General features: G+C 39.3%; 1 protein-coding gene across 1 annotated transcript in view; it reads right to left on the reverse strand.

Annotated features, from left to right (window-relative positions):
- Positions 1-4,414: 4,414 nt before the first annotated feature.
- SMURF2 (SMAD specific E3 ubiquitin protein ligase 2) overlaps positions 4,415-18,057 on the reverse strand; it is a 117,627-nt gene continuing 103,984 nt past the window's right edge. The window contains exons 13-19 of the mRNA XM_027974335.2: positions 17,708-17,822; positions 15,789-15,967; positions 14,846-14,983; positions 11,760-11,880; positions 9,375-9,576; positions 8,105-8,180; positions 4,415-7,793 (exon numbers count right to left, since the gene is read on the reverse strand). Coding sequence (XP_027830136.1) covers positions 7,694-7,793; positions 8,105-8,180; positions 9,375-9,576; positions 11,760-11,880; positions 14,846-14,983; positions 15,789-15,967; positions 17,708-17,822 — 931 coding nt within the window. The 3' untranslated portion in view covers positions 4,415-7,693. The remainder of the gene's footprint in view (positions 7,794-8,104; positions 8,181-9,374; positions 9,577-11,759; positions 11,881-14,845; positions 14,984-15,788; positions 15,968-17,707; positions 17,823-18,057) is intronic.

Here is an 18,057-nt window from a genome sequence, read left to right on the forward strand (position 1 = left end):
TTCAGCTAGCTCTTTGCCAAACTACGTAACTGGGAATAACAAAAAAGAACAGGTGAGGGAATTTACCAGGAAAGGGATGATGCCAGTGCATTTTTTAAAAGTAGAATGCAAATTCATGAAGTGGTAACTTTACTCAGTGGAAGCTCTTGCTATCCAAGTACCTGTGATTATATGTGAAACCAGTTTGCCCAGAACCAACCAGGGAAAGCTTATGATCACACATTGGAAAAGTGACTTAGAACTCTAACTGTATGGGGTGGGGGTGGGGGAGGAGGTGTTACAGGATGAGGTGGTTTGTGTGAGAACTAAATCTTTAAATATCCTTCTACTCCACTCTCCGCCCCCCAAATCAGACTGTCTAAAAGTAACGAAGAGCACTCACTATTAACCACATCATCTGGAAATGTGGAAATACCACAAGAGCTGACGGAAGGTTTAGGAGTAGTAGCTTCTGGAAAGTAAGACTAGGGTTTGGGGAAACAGGTGATGAAGAGTCCCTCCTCTTTTAATGAGATATAATTGATATATATCTTAAATTTATACAATACCTTAAGTTTATACAGTTTCATATATTAATTTGATAAATGTACCTATTGTGAAATGATTACAAGTGCAGTTAAAATCTGTTACTTCAGATTTTTTTTAAGCTGGTAATGAGAATTTTTTTTTTAATAACTATGTATGTTTAGCTGTGTATATGCATTACTGTATCATGTGGGACACTGGAGAATTAGCTGCCTCTCTTATAAAATGTAGAAAGGAAAAGAAAACCTTTGTCCAAGTAAGGCAGGAGAATAGAGCCGTTAGCGAAGGAACTAAGGGTGTAGGGGAAATTCATTCACGATGGAAAGAGGTATCACATTGAAAACAGGAGTGTCTGCAACAGGAGAAGGAGATAGGCAGGGCAGACAGAAGACAACTGTCGTTAAGAGAAATGGCATAAACAGAAGGAATTCCAAAATTGGGGTTTAAGCTGCAGCTTATAGAGTGATCTATTCGATTAAATCCAGACATGCTGAAAACGCGCTGAATGGAATTTCAAACGATTCAAACTCTAACCTAGAATTTGATGGACCATGGCCAGTTTCTTCTTAGCTGAAAAAATACACTAAATTTGAACTGCCTTTAAAACTCTGCCCCCTGAAGAACAAGCTGGCGGCATCATGCTTCCTGACATCACACTATATTACAAAGCTGCAGTACTCAAAACAATATGGTACTGGCATAAAGGTACATAAATTAATGGGACAGAATTAGCCCCAAACAATCCCATGGACCCAGGAGCCTGGCGAGCTACAGTCCATGGGGTTGCAAGAGTCAGACACAACTTAGCAACTAAACCACCGCCACCATATAAAATCAATTAATTCAGTAACAAGTGAGCCAAGAATATACAATGGGGAAAGGATATTCTCTTCAATAAATAATGTTGGGAAAACTGAACAGCCACATGCAAAAGAATGCTAGACTACTGTCTTAACTACACACAAGTAGTTAACTCAGAATGGATTAAGACTTGTAAGACCTGGAATCATGAAACTGGAAGAAAAAGGCAGTGAACTCACTGACGTCAGTCTTGGCAGTGATTTTTTTCCTTTTTTGGATTTGACACCAGAAGCACAAGTGAGACTAAAACCAAGAAGTCTTGCACAGCAAAGAAAACCATCAACAAAATGAAAAGGCAACCACTGAATGGGGGAAAATATTTGCAAATCAGACATCTGATGATGAGTTAATATCCAGAGTACATAAAGCACTTACACAGCTCAGGAGCAAACAATCTGGTTATAAAATAGGCAGAGGAATTGAATAGATAATTTTTTCCCAAAGATACTGAGGGTCAACAGGTCATGAAAAGGTGCTCAACATCACTGATCAAGGAAATGCAAGTCAAAACCACAGTGAGATATCATCTAATAACTCTTTGCTGCCAAAAAGTAAGTTTTGGTGACTATGCACAGAAAAAGGAAACTTGGTACAGTGTTGGTGGGCATGTAAACTGGTGCAGCCACTATGGAGGTTCCTCAAGAAATTAAAAACAGAACTACCATATTACTCAGCAACTTCACTTCTGGTTATTTATCTGAAGAAAATGAAAACACTGACTGGAAAAGATTATCCGCACCCCCACATTCAACTGAAGCAATAAGCCAAAATACAGAAATAACCTACGTGTCCATCGATGGATGAATGGATAGAGAAAATGTACATATATACACACTGAAATAACATTCAGCTTAAAAAAGGAAATCCTGTCATTCACAACATCATTAACCTTGAGGGTATTATGCTAAGTAAAATAGGAGACAAATATCTGATCTCACTTATGTGTGTAATTTAAAACAAACCCTTCTCACCCTTCAAAACCGAGCTCGTAGATACAAACTGCTAGTTGTCAGAAATGGGGAATGGAAAAAACGGGTGAAGGGTGGCCAAAAGGTATAAGCTTTCAGTTATAAGGGCTTCCCTTGTGGCTCAGCTGGTAAAGAAGCCACCTGCACTGCAGGAGACCTGGGTTCGATCCCTCGGTTGGGAAGATCCCCTGGAGAAGTGAATGGCTACCCACTCCAGTACTGGGGCCTGGAGGATTTCACAGACTGTAGCCCATGAGGTCGCAAAGAATCAGACACGACTGAGCAACTTTCACTTATAAAATAGGGCATAGGGATATAAGCACAGCATGGTGACTACAGTTAGTATAATGTATTGCATATTGGAAGGCTGCTAACAGGGATCTTAAAAATTCTCATTACAAGGAAAAAAAAATTTGCGACTGTGGTGATGGATCTTAAGACTGACCATTTCACAATACAGACAGGTATCAAATCATGTACACCTGAAATGGATATATGTGTCAACTGTACCTGAATTAAAAAGCAGAACTTTGTCCTCCTGTCTTGAGAGTTCTCCACTGTCACCGTCTCTGGGAAAAGTGAGTGGTCTCAAGGTTTGAGTGTGATGTGCTCTCCATCTTAACTCTCTGGGCTGAGAGAAGACTTAGATCAGCAGGAGAAAAACCCTGGACGGGTCTCTTACCCACCCCTCAGGGTGCTAGAGTTGTCTCTCCACTTCCTTTGCTTATAAAACACTCTTAAAGAGACTACAGCTCAGACTATTTTGATAACCTAGATAAATCCCAGCCCAAATATCCAGAAAAGGTATGCTAGAACCTGAGATGTCATGGGGAAAGGGAGTGGGGGAACAGTACCAGCTTTTAAAAACCAAAAGGGATTTGAAGCCTTGCGGAGGTGAGGTCATTAATCTTGTGTTCCCATCATGACTGACTGATTTGCTGCACACACACTTGAGTTCTGAGGACCTCGGTTTGCACTGTAGCTTCGGAGACATACACTAGAAACACCAGTTTGGAAGTTCCGTGTTTTTTTTTTTAAAACACCATCCAAAGCTGTGTCCCTAAAGCTGGTGCAGAGCTGGACACGTGGTAGGAACACGACAGGTGCTTGCTGAATGCACAAAGAACGAGCCATACCTTTTAATGGAATGTAACTTTAAAATCTAATTTGTCTAGTTTGCTAAGAATATCATCATGAGCCTTTTTCTGTGTGATTATGTCTGCTCCATTCCTCTGTGCATATCCTACCGAAAGCATTTGGGATATCAAGTACAGATAAATGCAGTGGGTGGTGCTGCAGTTAACCTTCATTATAATGAAAAGGTCACCACACGGCAGAAAAACGTCACGTATTACTCAAACTTTCAGGTAATTCATAGATGATACTACTACTAATTTTAGATCCTAACAAGTAAACTGGCAATGTGAGGCAAAGCAAAAAAGATACATTCAAAAGGATGTAAAGATGGACCCCATGCCCACTCTGGTAACTTTTGCTATTTTTTTTTTTTCTGGGGACTTTTAATACAGGACTGCTTCCACTGCACCACCACCCCCTTGCCCCGCCAAGACACGCCTGTGTGTGTGGCCTATGCTGAGGAGAGCCTTACACAGACTATTGTGGATGAAAGAACACCCAGTTCTCTGTCCACCCATGCAGGCAGGTAGATCAGACTTCCGTTCACTACATTTACAAAACTGAATTATGACCCTTAAAGCCATGGCTCCTTGGGAAAATGTAACTGATTGCTGCTTTTCGAGGATTTTACTGCCCAACACCAAGGAAGCAAATGAGGCCCCAGTCGTAGCCCTGCCCTCCAGAGCCTGGCAAGCTGTTACAGGCCACACTGACCACCAAGGCTGTGCCACCGCAGGAGAAAACGAGCAGCTTCCCTGCCAGACCTGGCACAAGGGGTCCCGAGCCCTCAGGCTCTACCGCGTGACAACATCAGCAGCTCAGGAAGGCTCACAAATCTTCTTAAACTTCACATTTTATGGTCTGTAAGTAGTCACTCTTGATAGAGCCAGAGTTCTTAAAAACAATTCAATATAAACTCAATATTCTTTAAAAACTTTGATGCTGTGACAGTGCACACAGCATTCATTTATTGCTCAACTTCGGCACGGACACATACATAGTTAATTTTTAAAACCATTTATACAGATGTTATTGATAAAGCTCATGTAACAACTGAGTGAAAATACAAAGAATATCAAAGCTAAAACACTCTGTAATAAATACACATACAATGAAAATGATAAAACTTTGTTTTTAAAGTCAGTTTGAGAGAAGAAGAATATTACAATAAGTGAACTAATTACATCTAGAAACAGAACAACTCAGCATTTGGTACAACCATCATTCTAACGTAAGTACATTAAATACCACAAATGGCAGCCATTGGCTGTGCTGCAGCCTAAAGACAAGCTGGAGGAGCTGCTCTATCAAACTGTCAAGACGTCTGGAACAATCTCGTAACTCCCATCAATGCAGCCAGCTCAATGCACCGGAAGTTCAAGCCAACTTAGTGTTATAAAACAAAGCAAATTACACTGTATTTAAAAGAAGGGAAACTTGTGCTCTGGACTGTAATTACAAAGAAAAAATAAAAGACTTGGTTAAAAATAAAACCCATTCGGGGCAACAAACTATGTGCAAAAACAAAATGTACACTATACACAGCACTGTTTAAAAACTTTACACCAAGTGAGGCCCTCTGAAACAAACTCTCCTCTGTACTGCGTAAGAGCGCTACAAAGCAACCACTGTTCACAATTAAGCATTCACGATGCAAAGGCATTGTATGGAAACACGACATCACGTGTCTGAAATAACACAGCTAGAGGAAGGATTAGAAAAAACCCAGCTAAGAGGGACATGTGGAAATAAATATTCACATTAAACATGAGGTGCAAGTCCAAGGTTCAGTGATTCGTTAGGGGCTTTTGTTTGCTCAGCACCTGTTTAGAACTAATCAGGTAACATGACTTTGAAAACGAAATCTAAACCATGTCTATAAATTAAGTTGGTGACACCACAGACTCTAAGGGAGGGGAGTTTCTTTCTTTTAAAGCTCTGTTAAGTCATTATAAAGTTAAAAAGGCACTCAAAAAGCGATGGTATCTGCCTGCTCTATTTTGTACATTATTTTGAGAGTAGCATTTCATTATTCATCTGTCAGTTATAATTTCTCTCAAGTGTTCATCATGCACTTACTTTTACTGAAAGATGATAATAGGCACAATTACACTGCGCTAGTGCTTTAATATGAAACAGAGATGGACCTGCGACCAATAAGGTATTATTGTGAAAGCTGAAAACTACTGATAATCAAACAGGGTATTTCAAGATGTTCTCCGGTACAGCTAAGAATGCAGTAAGAAAACAGAGTGGGAAGAAACAGTTCGGCATAAGCACATCGCCACTACACCGTTACGACTAAACCAGCTTGCATGTGGCTGTCGAATGTGGCTGAATGAAATAAACACAGAGAAGCTCCAGGAGTAGTTCTCAACTTTTTTTTAAGCAGCAAGTTTTCCACCTCTTGTATTCTACCCATCCCCCGACCCCTCCTAGTCTCTGAAACCTTATGTGAAATTCCTATATATATATATATGTATATATATAAAAGAAAAATCAGAGCTGTTCTGGGTAAAGGGGGTGGGAAGTTCAAGGCCTCTGCTCAAATACCAACTCGGCCTTTCTTCGCCCTCTCTTTGTCCCTCCTCTCTAACCATGACTTCCGAGGCACCTCTGAGGAAGCCCTTGGCTCCGAGAACACAGGCTGAAACCAATCCATCAAATGAAAGTACACAAAGGGCTGATTCACTTGATAATTAAGCTGCAAAATTTAAACAAAGCTGTCTCATCAAAATTTGCTATGCTTGATTTCACATCAATGTAAAAAATAAAAAGAATAGTGCAGATTTCTGACGGCTGAATTTAAAGAACCACTCATGACTTCAGATTTTTCCAAGCTCTCAGTCCAGAATTCTGGTTGCCTTCTGGATCATGCAACATGCCACACACCTTCAAAGCTGAATCTGGATGTTTCAAAATCAAATGCTGATCTTCAACACCAAGGGAACCGAGATTCCATTACCTCCAAAATTACTCTTCAGACTTAATGTATATGAGAGAGTTAGAATCACTTTTTGGTTTTTGTTTTTAGTAATCACATCTCCTGCCCCACCACCCCCACTTCATTTTGTTAGGTAAAAGAGTTTCCTAAGCTTTGCTAAATAATCTTTCGAGCAGAGTTTTTCCTTTTTCATAATTTTAACTGATTAAGATACGAGCAGCTAAACGGAGATTCAGGATGGTTTACTTGATAGAAACTTACCATAATTAAAATATAATATGAATTAGGTGCACTTGTCATAGGAGACTTTGGTTTACAGACATAGTATATATATATATCAAAGATAAGCTGACCCAGTAACAGAATGAAAATCCCATCTCATCCGTGTGATCTGAGTAGCTATAAAAATGCAGTATTTCCACTTAAGATGCAACGTAAATCCAAAATACCTGATCATACTCATTCAAGATAAAAAATTAAGGTTTCTGTTTTAAAGTCTCTTAAAGAACAGGGAGCCCCTGAATGCATCATTTTATTGTAGCAAGTAAGCTACTAAGTTCAGACTAAATGGTTGCATTAGGAACTTGACAACCAAAATTATATAGCTGTATTCCAGAGAATTCGTGCTTGAAAAATATAAAAAAGACTCACTTAGGCTAGGTTGAAACATATAATGCTTCTAAAATATAATGCTTTGCTATAGAAAAATGCAATTAAATGTGTAAATGGCTTAATTTTTTTTAAAGATTCTTTTGTAGCCAATTGTTTACAAAGGTAGAATAATTCAAAATAATTTTATTTTATTTTATTTTTTACAAAGAGCAAGTACAGGAGCTGTTCAAAATCATGTATTCAAAATGAAATGTGACTTGTACCGACTGCTGAAGTTGTCTTGATGTTTGATAGACTTGAAATCTGTGAAGTGATTTGAATAGATTACCTTTTATAAAAATAGTAGTAGTCTTTAAGTGTAGAATACTGCCTAACTCTGGAAATGTAGGAAAAGTCAGCATTCTTTAGGTTCAAGATATTAATTTTAAATAGCAGCTGAATGTGGCCTCATGGCAAAGCATAAAGACCTCTTTTTTTCCTTGAAAAGGAATTTCAAAATTGTCCTTTCCCCTCACAGTGTCCTAAAATTTTTTAAAGGGGGGGGGGGGGCATTTTCCTGTATTTCAGCATTCCTTGAAATTCTGCTGAAAGGAGGCTGTCTGTCCCTCAGGCTATAAATAGAGTCCTGGGTAAATCCTTGAAATTGTCATTCCACAGCAAATCCACACGTTTCTTCGATGGCTGTTAGCAGCTTTTCATATAACTTTTCATAGCTTTCATAGGGCGGAATGTCTATTCGATTGAAGCTGTAAATAAGCAAATCACAGTTCATTCAAAACAGGGCAACTGACTGGCAAGTGTGTATTAGTTTACACTAAACTAATACAGAAAACTACAAGAAAGAGGCTATATTCCTCTCAAGTTGAGATTTACTTGAAAATCCCCCAAAGATATTTTCCTACCCATTTTTGGATAATCTTAATCCATTTAAAAGGAATGATAAGCAACTCTTTTAAGGGTCCATTCAGTAAAAAGAGCAACAAATAAAATGTGAAATCTGCTTGAAACTAACACCTACATAGCTGGCATGAGGGAAAAAGCTACTGAAGTAACTCACCAGGTGTGGGCTTTGGGCAGGTTGTTGGTGCAAGCGTCGATCTGATGTATGGTGAACAGCCGTGGGCCTGCGGCACCTGCAGAGGGAGCCAGTGCGGGTCAGATCGCTGTGGGCACCTGTGTCAGCCTTCAGAATCTCAGAATAAAACTGGTACATGAACCATAGGGTCTAGGGCTAAGGGAGGACTGGTGACTCCACACAGCTGCCAAAAGGCCCAGGAAAAGAATCTGGGTTTTTAAAAGCTGGAACTGACCTTGGATAACAAGGCTGATTCCTTGATCTGCTAGCCTTTCGATTTAAGAAAAAGTTCAGGATTGAAACCTTTTGCCAACTTCTATCTTCTATGGACAATCATTGTCCCAAAGGGGCAAATCCAAGATCCAGCACATCTTCAAAAAGATGACAGCCTAATGCAAATTTAGGTTTCACTCCTCAGACTTTGCAGAGAGCAAAAGATCAGCAGTCTAGAGAGTAGAGAGTTGGCAGAAATGCAGCTTCACTTCATGCATTTGGGCAGCCTACTGATAACGAGTTCTCCACAGAGGGAATGCAAACACGACTCAAGCCTGTTTTCCCCGAGGAATTCTGGCACACTGACACGCGGCACTGTGGAGTCACGCACCAGTCTTGCTTCCTACACCCTCAGTCACCAGCAGCAGCAGCAGTTTTAAAAATGAAAAGCTTCAGAGGTAAAGGAACACTGCCACCCAGTGAAGCACCACGATCACTAGCAATATCCCAACTCATCCCCCAACTGAACAGCTCTTCCACGGAAAGCAGTTCTTAAAAATGGAATACGGCTGTGAGATGGTCTGATGCCATGCATTAACTAAGTGTTCTGATCAGACAAACGGCTTCCACGACTCATGCTGCCTCTATTAAAAGATTAAAAAAGTAGAGGGGAGAGGCCTCCCAGGTGCGTAAACGTTTGCCAGGCTGAGATGTGAGCATGGAAGCAGACAGACTCCCCTAGAGGAACGGGCAGCAGCATTCTAAAGCGAGGTGCCCAGGAAAGGCAGAGCGTCAGCACACACGCCCCTGACATGCGGCACTCACTACAACCACAGAGAACCCAGCGGGAGAGGCTCTTGGGAGGGAACAAAGGAAGGAAGGAGAAGAAGGTATCAAGACACAAGAGTTACAGATAAGAACCAGAGTGAAAAGAGAATCTGTTTATAAGCACATGTGTACACCATCTGCATACACCAAATACTAACTCCCTGCCCCCGACGACGAGATGCCAGATCGTCTGTGCCTCCCTCTCTCCTACCTTGTAAAGCCTTGAAGCCCTGCAGAGGCACTCGGGATGAGCCGGTCACAAACTGAAGCAACCGTGCTCGTCGTTCTTCGTCAAAGAACTCCACAGCCTTCCAGAACCACTTGACGACGTTGCTGTCCGGAGTACAGTGTTTTAACCGGGTGTTTACCTTCCAGTCATTAACATCTATCTTTCCAAGTCCACAAATAATGAGCTGTTAAAATATTGCACAAATAATGAACAATGGAAACCCAAGTCAGGCCAAAAATTCCTTAAAATGGAACTTTAGATTTGCAATGTTCGCTTTCAAATGGTGTCCTTAATCAAAGGTAGACATCAGAACCATCTGGAAAGTTTTTCAAAATGTACACACTAGGTTCTATGCTCATATTTTAATGCTGTGAATCTGGGGTGAATTAGGATCTGTATTTTTTAAAAGCTCCATGAGTACCTACACACTGCAGGTTCCCTACCCAGGATCTGAGAACCACAGTGATGGACATGACAAGATGAGAAGTTCCATAATCTCACAGTAGAATTCTAAAAAAATGTTAATGATCAGAAACTAGATTTAGAGTAAATACAGCTTACATATGCCTTCCTTAAGACCTGTATCTACTATTCCAATTTCAACCTTTATTAGCTTTGGCATTCTGGGCAGTTCTGCTCACTTCCCTTGGCCACAGTTTCCTCTGCAGTAATAAGGCAGTAATATCTGTTTCATTATATCCTCTGAAAGCAACCAATAGTGCATGGGCATTCAAGAAATTGTGTTGAGTAAGTGGTACAGTCTGTTTAAAGTTGGACCAAAGTACAAAATATATGAACGCACTGTCACAGAGCTCTGCTTGGCATCTGATGCAGGCTCAGTATAAGTGATGTGTCAAAATCACTTTGATCCGATTAATACACCTCCTTAGGGGCCAAGACAGAGTCATCTTACTAACCTGTGTATAACACTGACTTATGATAGTGTGTAGTACAGAACATAATTTAACCTGCAAATCCCATAGTTTACAATTAATTATAATAACCCAGGATAACACTAAAATAAATTTTATATATATATACATATTTCTTCTGAAAAGCTTACTTTCATTAGCAGTAGAAATTATATAATAAACGCTAACATTATTGAATAAAATCTGCAACAGAGCTTCTACAGGGTTCTGAAAAATAATCACAGCTACATGAACAGGTAAGTGGTTATCCAAACAGAATTACAGAAGTACTTATAATAGCGACTCTACCTCTCAAAATTCCTTTCTTCAGAGGAGTGGTAACTTTAAGGCCAAGTTCCTTATTTATTATATGAACACAAAAAAATGCATCGTATTTCAACCTTATTGTCATTTCTGCTGTGTCTCACTCCTCCTCCTACTTCCTTCTGGCCATTTCACTATGAACAGCTCAGTCACGAAAAGAGTGGGGGTGGTATTGAGTCAAACCAATCTTTTTAGGTTTGTCTAACAGATCTGTTAACAGATTTAGTTAGAAAGGACACTAAAGTTAATTAATAAAATCATGTTTTAAATTATGGATAGACATCCAATATTTATGCTATCCCTAGGCACTAATTAAATTTTGGGACCTCAAGCAGAATAAAATCTCATTACTTTTCAAAGCAGTTCAGTAGCAATTCAGATGTATTTGTTAAAAGTCTTAATTATAAAACTAAACCTATGGTGCTTTAAGGACTAGCTTTAAAATAAAACAATGGTTAACTGGTTATTAAAGTCTGTATTAGTAATGAAAATTTCCAAGGAGACTGAAGATGTTCAGATAGTGTGGAAAGTCGCTCAGTCATGTCCAGTTCTTTGCAACCCCATGGACGGTACTCCATGGAATTCTCCAGGCCAGAACACTGGAGTGGTTAGCCTTTCCCTTCTCCAGGGGATCTTCCCAATCCAGGGATCGAACCTAGGTCTCCTGCATTGCAGGTGGGTTCTTGTTTAGATAGAGATGATCCTGAATGTTCCCTCTAGGTTTTTGTCTATCAACTGCTTTCTTGTAAAGCTTAACGTAAATCCACTTGGGTCTAGGTTTTTATTCCAAATAAACTGCACTATGGTGGAGACCAACTGATAAAGTTTCACTTAACTAAATCAAGAGCCATTTAATTAAAGAATAGGAAATAACACTGGGAGAATATACACAAAATACACAAATCTGTTAAAAGAACAGAAAATAAGGAAAAATAAAGGATAGTCACAATATAAGAGACTACTTGCAGAATTTCCAAAACATGAACGGCTTTTCCTATGAGTCAGAATTCTCACAGCAACACGTAGAAAAACTTCAAAAGCACCAGAAATACAACTCCTCTAAAACTAAGTAACAGAAACCTCTCAACCGTGCTTTGTTATATAGATGACGTCATGATACTCATACACTGACCTCTAACTCCTTCTCATCAAATGTCTTCAGCAGATGCTGTGGAATTACTTCATTGAATCCTTTCTGCAGGGCCAAGAATTGTGCTTCAATGCCTCGTAAAAATCTCCAGTTCACGTAAAGCCTGGAAACATTGGACAGGGGTTTTGTATGATGAAATGTATTCAGATTTGGTAATTACTATGAATCTCTAGTACATTAGCAACACTGCACTTCACAAGTATCTGGCATTAAGAATTTAGTCTAAAATCTAAAAGAATCTCATATTACCGAAGGGAGATGGATCCTCAGCAGGGAGGCAGTTCAGCATAAATTATAAGCAGTATAAATTAAAAAACAGTAACCTTCCACTAACAAAAGCAGCATCGCTACAGCAACTCTTCACTTCAGAAAAACTCCTATTAAACTGGAAGTTGGCTGGAGAGCAGATGGGTCTGAAGTTAAAATCTAAATGAAATTATTTTCTTAGCTTCTAGCATGCATGCCAATAACCAGAAAAAAAAAAGCCCATTCAACCGAAAATGACTTTTTCTGATTTCACTTGAAAATACAATCTGAACATGTTGGGTGTTTTCTTTATATTTTGTGTGTTGTATATGGGGGAAGGGGGAGTGAAGAGAATCCTCATATCCAAAACGAGAAGAAACAGTAAAAGCCACTAGGCCAGCACTTTCTGACCACTCGTTTTCCCCTATAGGCTTTAAAAGCCCTGGGAGATGTAATTTAGCAACAAAGTTCACAAAACTCCATCGCATGTGTAGCTGTACTCGCGGCTTTGTTTGGACTTACACTTTCTACATGAATTGTTTGTTTTTTTTTTTAATCTATCTTCCCGGGAAAACGTACCTCACAAACCTCAGAACTACTCAAACTCCCAATTTGTCAGGATTTCCTTTCCCAAACTTCGGAGAAATAATTCTCTAAGAAATGAGTTACTTAATATTAACTGTATCCCTTGGGGGACCTCATTTTTCCTTGTTTAAGGGCACATCAAAACTGCATACCTGTAAAAAGTTTTTCTTTGTAATTTTTAAAATTTCAAAACTATCTGATAAGGGATAATCGGTGGTAGTCGTGTCAGACTCTCTTGCCACCCCCTGGGCTGCAGCCCGCCAGGTTCCTCTGTGCATGAGATTCCCCGGGCTTCCTTCTCCAGGGGACCTGACCCGGAGACTGAACCCACGTCTCCTGCGCTGCAGGTAGATTTTTTACCATGGAGCCATCTGGGAAGCCCCAAGGAATAATTACTGTGTGCTATAAACAAGACTGGATCCTGGAGAGAGCAGTCTACTCTAGATCCTGGGAGTGACACTACTGACCTTCAGGAAATCCCCATTCACTCTTCTTTATTATTTTATTTTTTAATTGTTATATATGTGTGTGTGTATTTTGGGGGGGGGTGGGGGCCACACTGCTTGACATGCGTAATCTTAGTTACCCATCCAGAGATCAAACTTCAAACCCATGCCCCCTGCCGTGGAAGCATGGAGTGCTAACCACTGGACCATGGGGAAGTTCCTCATTAAGTTACAAATGTGTTTGTTATTAAAAGAGAAGTCATAATTTAAAACTCAACCATTAAATGTGGAGACAGAGTAAAACCCGAAAGTCCCCTCTCTTACCCTCTTTCGTCTCTACTTCCAGGCCTATCACTTCCACTCCCCTACCCTAGGCAACATTTTATTGGGTAAGGGGTCTTCCTGAACATCTTCTGTATGAGAATAAAACAATACAGACTTTGTTCCAAGACATGCTTTTTAAGTGACAGCTTATGCAGAATCTCTTTTTTAAAATAGCCACACAATATTCTGTTATATTCATCATCCTCTTCTACAAACATTTTGCAGTTTTCAGGTTTAAACAGCCTTGTATTTCTTTAATTACAAATGTGTTTCCAAACAATAGATCCCTAAGAATGGAGCTGCATATGCATTTTCATTTTGGCAGGTGTTTTCAAATTGTTTTCCAACAAAGCTCTACCAGTGTTCACAGGCTACGAGACTGATGGGCCTCATCCATAAACCAAAACATTTCAGCCAGTAAGACCTGAGGACATATTCTGTGCAAAAAAGGACAGCAAGCACACTTCTGTGTACATATGGTGAAGTTCACACTCCTAAATTCAATCATAGTTTAATGCTTAGAAAAACTTTATATACCATGAGCCAAATGATCTCACTTAATACTTCTAGATTCCTCAATCAACAGGTGATTTTGTAAAACCTGAACATTTTCTTGATTTTTTTAACAAGAAATATAGTACTTCTTATATAATCTATATTTCTTTAATAAATATTTCTACTATATTTATATTTAATATATATCAAATATATTTCTATTTTCATAAATTAGATTTCTATTGAAAACATGTATTTCTTATATAAACCCACAACATCTTTGTTTATAAGTAGGATTAAGTCCTAGTAATATAGCACAAAAGTGCTTCTGCACAGCTAGCTGTGGGAGCTCCACCACACATGACATGGCAAACCGTGTTTCCTGAAATTAGTGCCTTTGTACAGCCCCTCTTTCAACTGAACCTGGGCTGGTGTGCAACTCGCTTTAACCAAAAGAATACAGCAGAGGTGATGTTGGCCAATTCCAGCCTTGGGACTTTAAAAGATCCCACAACTCCTCCTCCTGTGCTCTGGGAAACCAGCCATCCGATAAGAAGTCTGGCTACCGTGCTGAAGAGCCAGGCCTCTGAGACCACATGGGATAACCAAGGAGCCCAGCCAACAGTGAGAACCAGGTGCCAGATGGTGACCCAGTGTCCACTCCAGGCAGCACCCAGCCAGCCAAGCCACCCCAGGTGAAACATCAGACATGTGAGTGAAGAGGCCATCGGAACATTTCCGCCCCAGCTGACACCACGCGGAGGAGCAGTGTGCTATCCCTGTCGTCCTCGATCCAAGTAACTGACCCACGAGACCATGAAAAATAATAAAATGGTGGTTGTTTTTAAGCCACTTAATTCTGCAGAAGCCTATTCTGTGGCAGTAAGTAACATTATCTAAGCATCAATGTTTTTCTGTACCATTCTAGAACATTAAAACAAGTCTCAGGCTTAAGAAGATACAAGTGTTTACCTGACATATTCTTTTTTATTTTCTTCAGTAACAGGGATGCTCTTGCCATTTGGTTTAAGTTCATGCTGAATGATTTCACCATAGGCATTATGTTCGACACAGAAGGTGTGGTCCAAAACACCTGTGGTATCATTCTCGCTAGAAAGGAAGAACAGGGAAAGACACGTGACTAGAAAATCTAAAATTCAGATCTCGGAGATATAGTAATTGGTGAGACAAATAAAACTAAAGTAGTTTTACGACATGACAAACACAGGAACATCTGACCCGATGTTCTTTTCACTAGTTCTTAGGCCACCGTTCCTCCTAGGGGCAGAAAAGTCAAAGAGCTTTAACCTTCATAAACCCTGGGAACATTTTATTGAGCAAAGAGGAAGCCCTGGAAAGCTGGGTTTTACACAAGGAAACCTCAGTTCTGTTTGGCTTTCAGGTAAGAAGTTTTACCAGAATCTCGGTAATCTAAGTGACCAAACACCTGAGGAGCCCCACTGAGGAAGCTACTTGTGTACCTGGTAAAAACAAGCATGACCAGTGTATCTTCACAGACGAATGACCTCCCAACAAACAGAACTGACTCTTACAAAAACCCTTTTTAAAGTATGGTTTCAGCAATCATCATTTGAGCAGAAATATCTTATTCTAACACATGATAAATGGAAACAGAACCTGCATCATGTTGAGGAAACCATTAAGTGCTTTTAAAAATACAGTATACTACATTTTCCCCTTTTAAAGAAATAACACTTTTGCTAAAGTTTAGGAATTTGAAAAATACACAAAAGCAGTAGTAGAAAGAGGTAAAGTCTCATAGGGTCCCATCACTCAGATGAGCACCCTGCATATTTTCTGTGCATCATGTTTTGTATTTCAAAAAAAGTACATCCATTTTGAAACATCTATCTTTTAAGAGCTCAGATTCTAATGAACAAGACTCAATACATACAGTATCCACACTAAACTGTTATGAAGATCTGGATCAACTAATTCCATGTCATCCAAAGTAATGGACTTCCCAAGCAACTGTTTATAGAACGGCAACGTGAAACCACCATCAATATAATGTCCATGAAACACAGCCATTCCCATTATTCGTCCAACAAAGTGGAAGTATGATAAATGTTCCTGAAATTGAAAAGTTTATATAAATATTCAAGGTAGATACTATCCAGGGAATTTTTAATAAATATGTAAGCAACACTAATTTTTTAAATAATAAGTATCAACTTATACTCCAGTTTATAACTATTTAAGTGGATAGGTTATCATATCAAAGCTCAATGCTCATTAGGGAGAGTTTCTATAGGGCACACTTAAGATACTATACTTTGCTATAAAATATCACAGCAGAGTCAATGCCTCTCGCAAGGAAAGGGCAGTCACTGTGAAATTTACCCTTGGAAACTGAGTCTAGCCCCTCTGCAGCCTCACTACATCTCCTGCAGATCCTGTTCTCCTCTCTCCACCCACCTCCTGCTGAGCTGAGCTCCTCATAATCATGGCTCTGTCATGCAGAAAAGCTTTCAACTCTCTACCTCCTAGTTCTCTTGACCTACCAGGAAATGAACTGCAAAACATCACAGATTTAAGAGCACAGACTTCATGTCTAACTTGGACTACAGTCCTGATTCTACCAGTTACTAGCTATGTACATTTGGGCAAACTGCTTAACCTCTGTAGAAATAATTTTCTATTATCTGGAAAAATGAGGGTAATAATAGTATCTAAAAAGGGTCTCTGTGGGTAGTAACATGAGGTGATGAAGCCCAAGGCACTGGACCTGGCATATGGTAAATGCTCTACAAACGTGAGCTATCATTACTACGGTGAATGAGCTGGTCAAGCAGAATCTTCACCTAAAAATCTTCCCTTTAGGAAGAATACCTAGCAAGGAACTTACCATGCCTACCATGTTTAGACAGATTTGGTCTTCCATGATATATTGTTTTATTACTGTTGGATATTTGTATTTTAAACTTCTTTTACTTCTCTGTTTAACAATCCCTAAGCTCACCTTTAAGCCTCCCTTTTATCTTACAAATAGCACTTTTCTTTTAAAAAAGCAGTACCTGTTCACTACAAAATATTTAGAAAATACAGACAATGAAAAAAAGCTCATAGTCTTAACACTCAGAGATAACCACTGTAAATACTACAGTGTGGATCTTTTCAATGTTCTCACGCATATGTATGTTTACCAAAGTTGCATCATTCTATTTCATTATCTTTTTTTCACCTAATATATTACAAATACTATCTTTACGTATCATTATCCATTATCCCGCAACATCATTTTAGGGGCTCTATAATATACCCTTGTATGGAAAGATAATAGAAATACTATAAAACCAACAAATTAGTAACAGCTGCTAACTCTTGCTGAGTACTTAATAATATGTAATAGGGTTAATAACGTATAGCACTGTTCAGGGTCTCATTTAACAGTCACAACCCTTCTCTCAGGTTCAAATTATATATTTTATCACTGAGGCTTAAGTCAATGAAAGTCACAAAGCTAGTTAGTAACAGGACCAGGATATGTTCTCATGTCTAATTCCAGAGTCTAAGCTCTTAACCACGTCATGCTGCTTCATGTCATAATTTAATCACTCCCTCTTGTGGACAGCAATGTTACTTCCAGTTGGGGCTACTGTAAACAGTGATTCGGTAAACCTCCCTGGGCCCAACTGATGCATCCACTCATCATCACTTATCTAAGAAAAACTTAAAAGAGGACTTGCCAAGTCCAAGGATGTGACTTCAACAAAGCCAACAAACCTATGTCATAGACTACACTGACATTTAAAGATGAAAAAACATTGTAGGTCATAAGTCAGTTCATATCATTATAACCATCAATCATACCGGATTAACTGCAGAATCAGGATTGATCTGCAATGTATAGATATCATCTCTTGAATACTGGAAGAGGCCATAATAAGGATTCAGCATTTCATGTGACAAGAGATATAACCACTCCCTAAAAAACAAGATATGCCACAGGAATTTTTTGTTAATAAATATACTTTTACTAAGATATGCTATTAATTAATGTTAGCAAAGAAGTTTTTAATAAAATAAAGCACGAGTAACTAGTTATGTAAGATCACTTTAGAAAAGTATACTAACCCATGGAGCTCAACCCCATGCCCTGTGACAACCTAGAGGGGTGGGACAAAGTGGGGGATGGGAGGGAGGTTCAAGAGGAGATAGTA

The sequence above is a fragment of the Ovis aries genome, chromosome 11, assembly GCF_016772045.2.
Source record: "Ovis aries strain OAR_USU_Benz2616 breed Rambouillet chromosome 11, ARS-UI_Ramb_v3.0, whole genome shotgun sequence".
Classification (NCBI taxonomy): Eukaryota; Metazoa; Chordata; class Mammalia; order Artiodactyla; family Bovidae; genus Ovis; species Ovis aries.